The 15,428-nt window shown below is 42.7% G+C and overlaps 1 protein-coding gene across 2 annotated transcripts; it reads right to left on the bottom strand.

Annotated features, from left to right (window-relative positions):
• Window positions 1–244: 244 nt before the first annotated feature.
• On the bottom strand, window positions 245–7,648 carry paqr9 (progestin and adipoQ receptor family member 9). 2 transcript variants are annotated; one of them, XM_049027883.1, is made up of 3 exons: window positions 6,935–7,648; window positions 6,793–6,828; window positions 245–6,378 (listed from the first exon to the last, which is right to left on the bottom strand). In XM_049027883.1, the coding sequence occupies exon 3, from the start codon at window positions 5,860–5,862 to the stop codon at window positions 4,711–4,713; it is 1,152 nt and encodes a 383-aa protein (XP_048883840.1). In that variant the 5' UTR covers window positions 5,863–6,378; window positions 6,793–6,828; window positions 6,935–7,648; the 3' UTR covers window positions 245–4,710. The 2 variants fall into 2 exon arrangements, with proteins under 2 accessions (XP_048883840.1, XP_048883841.1); XM_049027884.1 differs by having other exon boundaries at window positions 245–6,373.
• Between the last annotated feature and the right edge of the window lie 7,780 nt (window positions 7,649–15,428).

The raw sequence follows: 15,428 nt of genomic DNA, 5'->3' as shown, positions 1-15,428 counted from the left end.
CACGGACCGGACTGGAAAACACTGGTTCATAGGAACACATGAACATGCAGAGGTAAAGAGGAAAATCATGTTGAGATGGGTTAGCAGTGTGCTAGTTAGAAGTGTGATCACGCCTATGGCCAGCCACAGACACAAACAGACGCCTGGCATTCTCCTCCAGTCTCTCTTCAAACAGATTCTCACCCACTGTACATTTGAATAATTCAGAGCTTGGCATGGAAATGCAAAATAGAGTCTAAGATCATTCATTTCAGCATGAGAAACTTTATTAATCCTAAATCAGAGAATCGTGCATAATCCATCATTATGAAAAGTGGCAGAAGTTTGAGAAGAGACATTTAACACTAGACATTTAACACTAGCGCACACTCAGTCAGTGAAGACAGCTAGAAAAATCTGCATTTGATTCCCCCTGAGAACGATTCGCTGTCGTCTCTTCGACATGTTCACATTAGTCGCCTGTTTTTAAAAGTCCTCCCCTTCATGCCTGTGACATTGCAGCAACTTTTACAAGCATCGCAGTGGGAGCGATCTACCTAATATAAGATCACCGTTACAGTACAGGTGTGTGACCTGTGCAGTCTACTGTAGAGTGCATGTCTGACACGGAATACACCACGCATTAAAAAACAGTGACACATGGGTATTCTACCTCACAGGAAAAGGAACAAACAAAAAGGCAAGTAAAGGGGTTTATGCTGATAAAGTCGTCATTTTGATTGTTGCAGATTTATGCCACCCTTAAGTCTGGCAATGATAAGTGTATCATGGCAAACTGCCCGGCCTCTCTAATTGGCCAGACACACAAACACATGGTTGGATGCTTGGCCTCTCCGATTGGCTGGACACATAATCACCAAGGTTACTGCATGACATATATATTTCTTTCTACCATCCATTCTAAAATGAGGAATAACCCAGCCCATCCCTCACTTCACATCAAAAGCTTTTTCCCCAGTGTGCAAATAAATATCAGAAATGACTACTTACAACAGCAGCACTTCTTGTTAACAATCTAATTTGCCATTTTAAAACAAAGATATAACTGGTTGGCATCACCGCAGTGACCTACATCACCACTGCCTCCAGTGCTCCAACCAGAGTTGTGTTCATTAAGCTGCATCTTTAAAACATCACAATAATTCACACTAAAGCTATGGATATAGGGATTGTCTTATAAAGAGCGCCTATGTACTTTTTAAAAACATTTTACAGACAGACAGGGAAGGTAAATCTGGATTCGCTTGATAAACAGACTCAAATGAGCACCACTGTGTAAAAAATGACCTGACAAAAGACGCCAGCATGAAACCAAAAACAAAACTCTCAAAAAGAGCAGATTCCATGTGACCCTCTTGCTTCGTCAAAGCATCGATTGCAAATTAACAATCAAGTTGCCTAGAGGCCTTAAGGATTGCCAGTCATGTGGTTCCCAATCCGCTTGTTAAGTCTGACCCAAAGCATGACGTAAAAACTGAGTGATGGGTGTAGCTGTCCTCCGAGAAGGAATTATCGGTACGTTTGGTGCATCATTTTCAGTTTGCTACGCACAATTTAACACATGAACACATCTCTTAGCACAAGCAGAACCTAAATTCAGAAGTAGATATGGAAAACATTGTGCTAAGTGTTGCTGTGAGTTACGGCTACTCCTGGTCACAGCCAGTCATAATCGACGGTTTGGGAACATTTTGATTTCTCAATAAATTACACCAGCACTGGAGAGAGAGTGGGTGATTAGGCCAAGAGTGTCTGTCAGCTCAGTTATATCGAACTCGGACATGCAGCTGGAAACACAGCCAACGTGCTAACTCATTCAAGACAACGTCATCTAAATGTATGCATGACCGGAGCAAGGCGGAAACAGCCTCTGTGAGTTAGTCTCCCTGTGCCATTTAGGCAAATTCAGCTACACATAGGCAACCATACTGAGTACTAAAGAACACAGGATTTAATCAATTAAAATTATGATGCTATATTTTCAATTGAAGATTTTATATGTTGCAAATAAGTGCCTCATGTTATTCAGACATGTCAACGGCCACACTTCCTCTGGTTTACAACTCTTCCTAATTTGTTTTTGCAGTTTTTAATAACAAATAGTCTCAGAGCAAATTCTGTTTTCCCTGCTGTATCGAAATTACACAGAACGGTGACCCCAAAAATGAGGTTTGTACTAAACTGTGAATTTTGTGTACCATTATACACAAAATGAAATGCATGACACATTAGCATTTAAAGAATTGCGAATTCGAAAATAAACGGCTGTTTAGTTTACGCAGCCACTTCCTCTTCTCTTTCTTGTTACGTGGAAAGCAGAAGTAAGACAATTATTTTGTTCTTCTTTGTTTAAGATTGATTAAAACACTGAGGTGTACGATACTGTATTAGTCTGTACCCAGGTTGGCCCCACAAACAGTTTCATCGTGTGATTCAAACACCGTGACTTAACAAGCGGATTGGCTTCATGAGTACTTCAAAGTCTGAGGCGAAACAAAAAAAAAAAAGAGAGATTCCGATATGGCTTTCTATGCAAATTATGGCTTTGATATTTTTAATTTTACTGAAATAAGTAAAATGGAGTCTCAGGAAAGGGCATCGTGGTTGATAGCACTGTTGCCTCCAGAGACGCTGGTTTCACTCCTGCTTCTGCTCAGTGTGTGGAGTTGGCATGTTCTTCCTGAGTCGTTTGGGTCTTTTTGGGGTTCTCTGGTTTCATCCAGCTGTCTGAAAACATGCAATTAGGCTTCTTGGGCGTCTCTTATTTGCCCACAGTGTGTGTCTGTGTCTATATGTCATATAATGGATGCGTTGGAATTCTGTTCAGTGTGATCCCAAGCCTTGTGCCCAATGCTGCTTCATGTAGGCTTCCAGCCCTCCTGTCACCATGCACAGGGATAAGTGTTTGGAAGATGGACGGATGGACCCTCACAAAACTTACTGCTCTAATTCTATCCATTCGCTTTACCTAATTTGACACAAAAACGGTCTCCTGAGCAAGTTCACTGGCCTGTTTACTTACAGGCTCTCAGTTCTGCTAATCTGGAGGCACAACTGCCCTGCAGCCAAAAGTATTTGTGTTGTGTCTACTGCTCCGCCTCCCCTCAAGGCTCCGAGAAGAGGAAATGAGACTGAGGCCACGGGGAAAAAGCAGTGAGGAAGAGTGAGAGTGAGAGAGAGGTATAGTAGGAGAACTAGGAAAAGCATGGAAAGAGGTGGCAAAGGATAAGACGAGATGAGAAGCGACACTTGACTACATTCAATGAACCAGAGACATTTAAAGCACCTTGTAGCTGTACAGGACCCTGTCAAAGGAGACACTGGCTTCATCCAGTCACAATAGCCATTCTCCATCACAGTTGTCTTAGAGCTGCCCATGAAAAAATGGACCGACGCCATAGGCCACCTAGAGGACTGGAGCTGTCACAAATTGCAAAGACAACTCCGGAAACTCTAAGGAAATGCACAAAGACACCAAAAACAATAATTCAACTGCGACTGCCGTACCTTACCACTGTCACCCAGCGATGCAAAATCCTTTTTAAAATGGAATCGATGGCTGACAAACTGAAGTAACGATGAACAGCAGAGGTACGCAGCTAGAGAGGGGATAGGAACTAGCGGGACAATTAACAAAAAGGGCAAACCTATTCGGAAGAGGAACATATGGACGAACTAGCAGAACAATGGACAGGAGGGGCAAAGTTACTGAGAACGGGAGCATATAGAAAGCAGCAGGCAGATGGCAAGGAGGCAGACGGGAAGTTTGGGTAAAATCACTCTGCACATGTACCAGAGGCTGTGACTGTCTACGCCCCCATCTGACCAAACACACTCTACAACAAAGCCACAGCTTCTACGAGATGATCTTTCAAACCACACAAGCAGGGTGCCCCTGTATGTTAGACCGATGCCAGAGATTGTTCTCTGGATTCATCATGAGGGATGAAGAAGGCGATGGGGAACTTTGTGTTTGATGTGCATGCCCAAGGTTGTGCCCTCCTCCGCTGAATTTGTGTATTCTCACTGCGACGGTCGATCATTTGTTTAAGCAAAGCTCCTCCAATCCAGGTAGAATGGACTCCACCAGTCAATTGCAGCATCTAGCTCAGCGCTAATCTGGTTTAAAAATGATTCGTTGAAAACAAGTCACATGCTTGCTGTTTGCCACTGCTGACAGCAACATTAGAACAGTACTATACAAATAGATAATGATTTTACAGTACTTGTGACAATTATATTAACGTTATATTTTGCTATATTTATCAGTTACTCAGAACCAGTGCTCAGAAATCAAATGTTTTGCATGTTAATTTTAGATAATAAAAAAGACTATTTATGAGACTCAAACAAGAAAAAAAATTATTATCATTTGTATAAAGCATACCCTGATTTGTAAGCTATGAATCTCTACAATCAGAATTTCATAAAACATACAGAAATGTGTTGCCCTGGGAGCAACTGTGCGTCAGACCAGAGATGCAGTTTCATTGCTACTCGACTGATGAAAATGACGAGGCAATTACCTCCTATTTGCACAAAGGTAGAAACAAGGCTGCTGACAGCCTGCGTGTACAAACAATGATTTTGAATCACAAAAGGACTTATTGAGAACTAGTTTTCTCATACATGTAAAATGGAATACAACTTATCGAGAATTGAAAAGAAAAAAGTGATGAGAGGAGGTCAGGGCTGGTGATTTGAGGGGCTTCAATGTGACTTAAGGTGCTCTGCCTTGGTGCCCTGATTTCGACAGGCCCCCCAGGAAAACCAGGAGATTATGGCACCAATGCAGCCCTGCAGGGTGAACATCACACCATAGGTGGAGTAGAGGGTGGGCCCTGGCAGCGGGGGTGGGGCCAAGGCAGGTAGGGTCAGGGCTGGATGCAGGGCAAGGGCCCGAATTTCAGCCTTGATCATGTGCAGCTCATCCAGGATGGAGAGGAAGGTGCAGCAATGGAACCACTGGTGGCTGTGGCCCCAGATGTCAAACTTCCCGGGGGACAGCCGCTCGGGGAACTTGCTGATGTTGAAGAGTGCTGACACCAGCAGCCAGAAGCAGTGCCGGGAGAAGAAAAGACCAAGAGATCCGGGGCAGAGAGATGAGGACTGGGCTGAGGCAACTGATGGTCGGAGGAGGCGGTAAAAGATGGGTGTGGATGCCACGATGAAGGGCAACAGGAAGACCAGGGTGCGGATGACATAGCGGTGCCTTCTCCAGCGCTGGCGGGTGTTGCAGCAGGCTAGGGTGCAGATGAGCGCCACCACACAAGCGCTAGGGATATAGAAGCTCTCAAAGAACATGTGGAACTCTGGGAAGGCCGACGGAGGGGACAAGAGGGAAGGAGGACGCAGAGGGGGCCCCTCGTGGACTGTCTTCACCTCCCATGTGACATTGTGATGTCCTAGTGCAGTGATCCCGGCCCTTGGATGGATGTAGTAGAAATAAGCTAGTGAGGAGCCCACAGTATAGGCGCTGATGGTGCCATAGTCCACAAAGAAGCAGATCTCTCGGATCAGCAGCGACATGGAGTTGAGAAGGTGAGCCAGGCTGCTAGCCATCAACAGCAAGAAGACACCGATGAAGTAGTTCCAGAAGGGGTAGAAAAATGGGTCGCCGTAAGATGGCCGGCCCTCCCAGCCAAACAGCTCGAGGAAGTGGAAGGCAAAGACGAACACAGCCAGGAAGTGCGTCCAGAAGTTGCCGGTCTCGTTGGTGGGCCGGAAGGCGGAGGCCAGGCACTCGCGTAGACTGTAGTTGGGGAAACGGTAGCCTGAGAGGATGAAGCTCTCTGTCACACGCTGCGGTACGTCGGTGTGCCTCAGCAAAGGCTGCGAGGGCCGGCTGCATCTCAGCAGCATGGCGGATCAGGAGCGACAGTTCAATTACCTTAATGAAATCCTGCTTAAAGGTCGGATCGGATATTGCTTACTGATGCAGCTTGTGTACGTTCCACTGTCTTCATTCCCAGTCAATGTGATTCAGCCAGAAAGACTCCATCAGACCAAGGCACTCTTAAACCAGCAGCTAATTTCATCAATGAACTTATTAAAGTTGTGCAAAATTCTTCAAAATAATGCTATTTCATTAAGTAGTCGAGTACAACTCTTTGCAATTAATCAAAGTCCAAAGGGTTGATTTCCATAGAGGTTTTCCTGGTTGTAATCCAAAGTCCCACTGTAGTACAATGTCTGCTTGTAGACATGTGTCCATAAACATTTTTTTTCACAGACAGCAAAAGTCCTTGCGATGTACCGCTAATTGGGTTCTAACAATAGTTTTGGTTTCAACATCTAAAAAATGCGTATATTAAAATGGCCGGAAAAATGTATAATTGTTCCTTTCTCTTATGCTTTATCTTTGGGCTTCTCCCTGACCTTGCAATACGTTAGAACAAAGTCACAAACAACAAGTTAATATTTTATCTGTTTTTCATTACCGCTGTCATTCAGCTCATCGCGTGATAATGAATTATCTGTAAAACAGTTTTCTGTTCCTCGACGACAATTTTTATCCACAGCAATACAACATTACTTAAAATTAAAATACTTGATCACTGTATACAAGTATATTGTCTTATTAACATGCCATATATTATGTTCGACGTCTCACACAGCAATATTCTGCCGAATAACAAAGCGATTTTAACTCGCATCTGAAAAAAAGCACCTTGTGAAAGTAGGTCATGTGAATCTAGATAGTGGGATTAACAATATATTTTGCTGTTCCATATTGTATTATTGATGGCTCTTCGTGCATTATGTATGTTTCCATTAAATGTATCTATTTACCTGTATTTTTCGGTGATCAATGACTCCAGTCGATTTCTGTAGAAAAAAAAAACTTGTCACCTGTATTTCATTCAAATCCGCATGCGAGGTAACAGGTCAGAATAATGGATCGCTTCGGGACACAGCGTTTCGCATGAACTACCTGTCAATGTTGCCTTTTGAATCTTTTTCAGTTGTTTCCAACGCCAGTGATCGCAATATTTACGTAGTATCCGCATGTTTGGCAATGGTTATGATACTTGAAATCATTATAGATTCAAAGTTGATTGTCAAGACTAGCTCGATTTAAATCCTCTGCCTGTTTCTTTCCCCCGCTCGGTATCAGGCGGAACAGTTTAGATAAATGGTGCGAATAACAAAATGGTAGATCGCGGGACCGGCTGATATTGAGATCAACTTAAAGTAGCGGAACTGCAGTCACCTTCCCCTCTCTGTTAGCCGGTCATGCGGGTTAAAACGCTGCTTTCTAGCACCCCCACCGACTCTTCAGTACATAGTCCTCGGTACGCTGTCAAGTCTTGCGTAAAATAAAGAACGTGTTACAACGTCCTCATTCCTGATTGAATCTCACAATACAGTAAAAGCGGCCAATGCAGACAGACGCAGTCCCATGCAATGGTATCTCTGATGTCGTATATAGCAGGAAAATGATCAAACACCAATAATACGTCCTGTTAAAAAATACAGTGGTTAAAAACGAGTGGTGTTATTCTGAGCTGCCGGTTTTGGTTCAATCATGTTGAGTGCGATAACCTGCGCGGTGTGTCCTATTCGCACTACCGCACACGGCATCTGTCTTCAAGTGCCGTCATGCAGTCAGAAGCTTCCCCGGTCTCTCTCTCTCTCTCTCTCTCTCTCTCTCTCTCTCTCTCTCTCTCTCTCTCTCTCTCTCTCTCTCTCTCTCTCGCACACACACGCAAATGCGAAAAAAGGACACACATAAGATTACCACTTGCCCGCCGCAAGGCTGTTTACATGTTGTTTCTAATGAATTCTCTCAAATGAAAATAGCTGTCATTTCTCTATACGTGCATTTAGAATAATTCTGTAAAAAGAAAAATGACTGAGGTCTTTAATCTCAAAAATGTAATTCTTATTTAGTACCTGTACCCAAACCACATTGATCTATTTCAACAATGCATTCAAATTTTTACTCTGGAACAATTGTAGTAGCCTAATATTCCTGCCTTATTCCATTTTCATAATGATTCTGAATGTGTGTGTTTTAAAGGATATAATGTACACACTGTATACCTGACTTAAATCGTGTCTCTTGGCTCTACTTGTAGTGATAAAATATTTTAGTTTGACAATGATCGGTACTGATGAAAACACTGTCGTTTACATGCCCACTGTATAAATGGGTGCACAGTTGAAAACTTTGAACCCCTTTTTTTAGTTTCAGTGTTAGTGCAGTTGCTTCGTTTCGCCTTTGTAGGGTGGAATTGCCGAATGGTAACACACGTCTCTCTCTACCAGTCAGTTACACTTCTGCTCTCTCACCTTCCACCCCTGGCCAGTGTGAACAGCTCCTGTCTTGCCTCCACAGCCTTTAGGCAGTGACAGATGGCTTCTACTTCAACTCCGATTTACAGAATAGCCTGCAGGTGCTTCTCTATCTAGCAGAGCCGCTAGGATCGGTGGATTCGTAACCTACCGGTGGCCGCTGGAAGGTTTGAGTTACTGTTGATCTAACAGGACCAAAGTCACTGACGTGGATTGACTTGGTGGCCTCTTTCAGGCTAGGCTCCAGCACAGTATGTTACCTAATCTGTTACCAAGTTACACAGCTTCTCTCACCAGCCAAACTACTGAGGCTTAAATACTTTCTTTTTGACTTCCAATCTCACAGACCTACTACGCAGGAATATCCTTCATTGTGGTGCCTAGGTTTTGTATACTGTGTATTGGAGTTTTGCAGACATAGGGATGCAGGTGTTATGTTTCAAAACGTCTCTTTTTCTCATCTCACGTTTCAGTGGTGTTGTCATATCTATAGGCCGTACCCCATTGAATCCTTTGTCCAAAATAGTGGCATAAACTGTGCCATAACTGACCCAGGTCACTGCCTAACAGGATACCTGGTTCAGAATTTAATCAGATTTAATAAATTAAACAAATTTTATAAATTAAACAAAACACATCAGTGAAATGAAATATTCAACGCAACTGTAAAGTCATTGTGTGTCAAATAAATGTGAGATAAAATACTGAACATTGGAGTCATTAATGCTCTTTCTTTCTAAAATGGGCATTATAATTATTTGGGCCCCAAAATGTGAATTTTTGGTGTTTGATTTACAGACTGATTTCTAGAGCGATGTGATGCATGTTTATTTGGTTTTGTGGATGCTGATTACATCTTTTCATGTGCATTTGCATGGCATTTTGTGAGCAGCTAGCTTCCTTTCCCTGTGGGTGACCTTGGGAGGCTCAGTGGGAGGGTCCTTTTGCCCACCAGCCATCTGATTGGCCACCTGTCCCTGCTGGATCTGGGATGGGTGAGCCTGTGAGTTGGTGGTGTGGACTTGCAACCCTGTAGATGGGGCGGAAGATTAATGCCTTTTTTTAACTGGAAGAGGAAACAAGAGAGAGTGATTCTGATAACAGTTATGCTAAGATTAATAGCCTCATAAATGCTCTGTTCCTTTACTGGGACAACATGTTGTCCCTCCTGGTGATAGCAGTGGGCAGCAATAAGTGAGGGTGAAAGAGTGCCCCTTGTGGCCAGTGCCATGATCTGCAAACACAGTTAGACTCACTGAGGCCTCAGAAGTAGACAGGCACCCTAAGGGAATTCCATGGAAATAGGAAGTACATAAATGCAGGAAATTACTATTCTGTACATGCTTCCCCTTGATTTAACAGTCTTTGACAATTTTGTCCAAGTTATTTACTGGCTAAATAATAAAAACTGAAAAAATAAGTTCTTAGTAAACCTACAGTGCTTGGGCCTGAGGTGACTGTTACCTGAAGCTGGGGAAGTGTGCTTTGCCAAGACTCACTAAGTGGAAACACAAGTCTGAATCCGGCAATCACGCACACACTCGAGGCCTTGATCTACAAACCCCTACAGGCAGACATACTCCTTTCACCTAGTAACAGATAAAAGTATTTGTCAAAAGAAATATGTTTTGTCAGCAATTGACTGTACACTGGAATCTGATCTCTGTGTTCTTCTTAGACGAATCGGCGCAAACATGCTAGCTGGCAATTAATGCTGCGCATATGAAGTATGCTGACTGTGTTCAGATTCTTTTTCTTGAGGAGACTGTCGGTGCTTAACGTTTTCACTCCCACATTCTTAAACAATTAGCTAAAATCATTAACAGCCAAGTAATGTGCACCTCACTGTTTTACTAAATCTCCAGATATACATTTCTTCATTTAAAGACACTCTAACTGTTAAGCATTTAAAGTTTAATCCATACATCTCCTAAACACTTATGCTGGTCAGGGTCACCTGGAAGCTTGAGTTCCCAGAGGAAATCTGCACAACACTGAGAAAATAGGTAAACCGCACAGGCACATGGAGCAGAAGCAGAATTCAAAGACCCAACTCTGGAGGCAAGTGGCCACAGTGTATCCCATTGGGCCATCCATTTAAATCCGTCACATAATAATGACCTAATCTGTCACATAACAGCATACACAGCACTATGCAAAAGTCTTTGGCAGTTAAAAAAAATTATTAAAGCTATTTATGTAAATGTATTTTTGCTCAGGAAAAAAAAACACAATTTCATATTAGAATATATGTGAATTGTCCTGCCCCGATCGTCCGCTCCTTCCGTGTGCCACGCCCCCTCATTAACCTCTTGTGGATTCCCCGTGTTTACCAGCTGTTTTCTGTTGCTGTCACTAGATCAATGTATTTACGTCTGCATTAGGTGTGTTTTCCCCACTCATTAACGTCCGTCCTGTTTCTAGTGGATCGTGGTCTTTGTTTTACAATTAAACTCTTCTTCTTTCGTTCGACTTGCCTGCTCTGACTGCTGCTTCCCCGCTTCGTGCCTGCGCTAGTCACGACATGAATTAACAGCTACAGTAATAATAACTAACAAGAATTTGTTCTGTTCTCCAATACGTTACTGATATCATGTGGGATGAACACTGCTTTGGGTTCTAGACCTCTCTTCAATGGCACCCCAGCCTTTCTATGTTTGGTAAATTTCACAATCACCTCAATTAATTAATCTTAATTAGTGAAATTACTCAGTGAGGTTTTGATTAGCCACACAAGGAGTGCTAGTGGTCTGGTGAAAAAGTAAATGGGTGAATTGGCTGGTTACTGCAAATAACCATAATGGCTAAGCTGATACTGTGCCACGGGCATAATGTCATAGTTTTACACAAACGTGCTCATTTAAACATCATTTTCACTCATGGAGTTTGCACAGTACTGTAAATGTGCTATAAACTGATATGGAGACAGAACTGGAGTTCTGGGCTTCTGTGCACTGCCAAGGTTTCTATCTCTCGGAGGAGGTGAGCTGTGCTGCATTGAAAGTATCTTGGGAACATCTTCTGGGCTACACAACCACCTAGACCATTAAAGCAGCAACATAGGTCAGGTCAGGTTGCAGAGCATGCACCGGTACAGCGTGTTGCCATACTCACCACACAATAAAACACCTTGTGATCCCAGTTGGCAACCCCCCAGGCTGATACGTGGACCAGTCCCACCCTCCGAAAATAGCCATCTGTCTTCCGCAGCCAGGTATTACATGGGTGTCCCCTTGTCCTGGTCTAACCGCTCGGGTCCTCAGCATTGCAGATACTGTGAAGTTTCAGGATGTACCACAGTGCAACGCGTTCAAGGTGATTGAACGCTTTCAACAAAATCAACAAAGACTGCAAAGAAACTTTGCCGATATTTGCATTTGCGCTCGATGAGAAATCTCGGTGCCGGGATGCAGTCGAAGGTAGGCTTCATGGGTATAAAACCAGACTGCTCCGGTTGCTAGTAAGTGAACAAGTGATCACAAATCCTGTTGAACCTGACCCTAGCAAGGGCCTTACTCAGCACTGAAAGAAATATTACTCCCGTGTAGTTGCCGCAATGCAGGCGAACACCCTTCTCTTTTCAGATAGGGACAACAAGTTCCATTTTCCAGGCAGATGGGATGACACCCAACAAAATGGAAGCAAACACAATTTCAAATACAGCCATATAAGCACTCAAATGCAGATACTGTTACAGGCAGACATATTTAGATACAGTCTTGCATTCTATCCCGTGGATTCTGGCACATGCAAAGCACCAGGTCAGGCATTGCCCTCTTCAGTATAGGATTGGCCCATCATAACCTTTAACCCAGATTCCTCTCTGTTTAGTTGACTTTTCTGAGAGAGTACTAAGCCTCTTTAGAGTGAGACAGCCTCCCTGGGGAAGAGAATAACAGAGCCAATGGTCTGTGAGTATTTCCACAGAGCTGCATTGATTGCCATTATCCAAGTGGGTTATAGGGTTACTTAGGCCTAACTACTACATCAAAGGGCTTCAGAGTATGTTCTGGGAAAACAATGAAGGTCAGGTGATTTTAATGCGAACAATTCCAGAATATCTATCTTTTAAACAAATGTTACATCAAACACTTAATGTGATGCCATGAGATCACGAGGAGGGATGGAGGACATTGAGAAGAGCAGTCAGCAGGGTGTTGAGGGTACAGTTGATTCTGATGAATCTGGAAGGTGTTGTAGGTGGAGGGGGTGTTAATTGAAGGGGAGGAGGATTTAAGGTTATAGCCTCAAGCGTTATATTATGCACGGCATTTTGTGCTAACAGTGCTAAAACTCATACCTTCTTTTACCAGGAGCTGCTGTTAATCAAACTCAGCAAGAGGTCTCCTTCCTACAAAGAGGAGTTCAAATCTAACAAAGGGGAGGGGTGCACATAATGTCTAGAGGATTTTAAAAAGTCAGACATAATGTAGGAAAACACTGTGGATGATGAGCAGTGATTTTTTTTTTCATACGTTTACCCATTTGAGGGTATACCCTCTAGCTGCTAACATTTACTGGTCCTTTATCTTAATTTTAATAGGTAAGAATGATATACATCTGATCCATTTATAGATCGAAAGCTGACTTTAATCGACAATTTGTGGACAACAAGAAAAAGGTCATCATGGGTATAACTTCAGATTCTGCAGGAAACCAACGTTAAAGTTTCAAAAGTAGGTTGTCAAAGCTTTACAGCCAGGTTGAACAATGGGTTGATGAAAGCAAATGCAGAAAATGCCCCAAGGTTGCAGACTGACAGCAGCTAAGAAATGCACATGCCCATACATTAGTCAGAATACACGAGAGTATGAAATGCCCTGTGGGACTGTGGAATCTTTAAAGGCTGCTAGGACTTGAAAGAGGTTGTGCACATTCACACAGATGCACAAAACATTCCCTTTACAAAAGCTGAAGTCACCTTGATGTCACACAGTTACATCACACACATGCATGCACTCTGCATACTCATGTGATTATAAAGACACACCCTTTCCGCTCTGTCTCTCAGCATCTTTCTGGCTGGATTGTTTGGGAATCTCTTTCATTCAGACACTGCATGCATATGTGAGTATGCAGAAGATGGCTTTGAGGTCAGAGGTCAGTCATACCCAATAGTAAGGTGAGACTGGAGCCTGGGAAAGTAATACAGCAGGGTGGCAGATTCCTCTGCCAGGGGACCATGCAGATCCTTAGAATTCTTAGATTCCTGTATGGTAGCGTTTGTGGGAACACAAATATTTAGTAATAGCTCTTTGCAGTTACTACTGAAGTACAAATCATGAACAAATATAGTTGCTACCTGAGATAAAAGATTCATCAATGATGAATAAACAAGAGATCGGCATTTAACTTGTGTTATTCATTAGTAGTTCCTTCAGTAGTTCACAAAGGTTTGCAGAATTAGTTGATCTAGTAACAAATATAGCAACTGCTTGGCATAAAAGATGCATCATGATTCATTAATGATTAACAAACAAGAGATTGGTATTTATAAAGGTTCTCGTTTGCTCCTTCACTAGTGCCTTCAGTAGGTTTACAGAATTTACGATATTAGCAGACATAGTAACAAGCATGGTTGCTGCTTGGCATAAAAGATGCATCAATGATGAACGAAACAGAGATCAGTATGTAACAATGACTCAGTTTATCGTTAATAAATACATAAGTAATAGCGTAAAACTGCATTGTTTGTGCCCCACCAAGTAAAATGTTAGCGAAAAAGTTAATTTAAGACGAGAAGTTTGAATAGCTGTCCTTTGTTTGTTTATTGTTTGCATTCATAACAAAAATAATGTTAAAATCACAATGACATAAAATGTGAAAATGATATATAGCCTATGAATGGAATTGCAGCATTTTCACTGGACGACTCATGCTCTGTAATAATAAATTACACATACATCTTTTACAAATAGGACAGTGTCCTCAGCCATGGACCATACCAACCTGCCAGCCAAATGGGGGTGTAGTCTGCAGTCTGCTGAACTTCAAGCTGCACCTCCATATGGGGGGGAGAATAGAAGCTGATTCCAGTGAACCCAGTAGCCATAGCCCAGTTGGCTTCAGGTCAGTAAATATTCCAAGTCAAAGCCCTCTGCCATCACTTCTGAAAAGGGGGGGGGGGACAGAAAGTGGGTGATAATGATCGACTGAGACAGAAAGAAACAATCATAAAATGTCACATCTGCAAGAAATGCTACTTTTGCACATCGGGTAGCACATGCTTCTGCTAATTCCTGCCATGTAATATTCTTAAAGTCCTGTGGTTTTGATCACGCACAGATGATCTTAACAAAAAAATTCGAGAGTAGGAATGGGGGCTGAAAGGGAAAGACTTGACGAGGATAAGCGACCTGCATTTTTAGGCAGAGATGCTGGCTGCTCCCCGTCACCTTGGCCCACTGAGCCCCCTACCTGCAGTGCAGGTGAATGAAGGTTGACCAGCTCTGCACCAAGGAATGTATATAAATAGCGCAACTTATAGAGGAGTGACAGACCTGGGAAGGGATAACTGACAGATTCAGTAATTAGACGACGTGCTATCAGTGCAGACTGCGGGAGCACAGGAACACACACCTCTGTGTTATATGCAGATCTCACCATCACGGAAAGCACCCATAAAAACTATTCTGGTATTGCTGGACCAAAGAATTTACCAAGCAGTTTTAACTGAACTAATCACGTCAATTTGAAAAGGCCACTTTGACTGCTACACCCCAATATGGATCTCAGACAGCATCTTCTTTACTTAGCATGGCCTGGTTGAAAAATTAGTATCTTTTGAATCAGGGGCACAGGAGAAATTTTTTAAATGGGGGGGATCAAACGGTGAACAGAAGATCTCAGGTCTTAAGCCTATCCAGCCATGCTTGATGAGGCATTCAGCATGATTTAACATACTAAACATTTTGATTGACACTTGTTGTTTGATTGACACATGATGTTACAGTGCTGTCTGGTATGGAGACCACCCAGAAGTAGCCTATTAGACAATAGCATAAACATGAGATTTCGCTACAATTTGTTGCAAGTTTAAATTTACTGAGGCCCAGTATATTGTAATGTTACATGTTATGTCATAGATTTACAGCTTTACTCTAACAGACATATTTTCACATTAGGTCAAA

This window comes from Brienomyrus brachyistius, chromosome 10 (genome assembly GCF_023856365.1).
Source record: "Brienomyrus brachyistius isolate T26 chromosome 10, BBRACH_0.4, whole genome shotgun sequence".
Taxonomy (NCBI): Eukaryota; Metazoa; Chordata; class Actinopteri; order Osteoglossiformes; family Mormyridae; genus Brienomyrus; species Brienomyrus brachyistius.
This window is presented reverse-complemented; position numbering and strand designations above follow the sequence as displayed.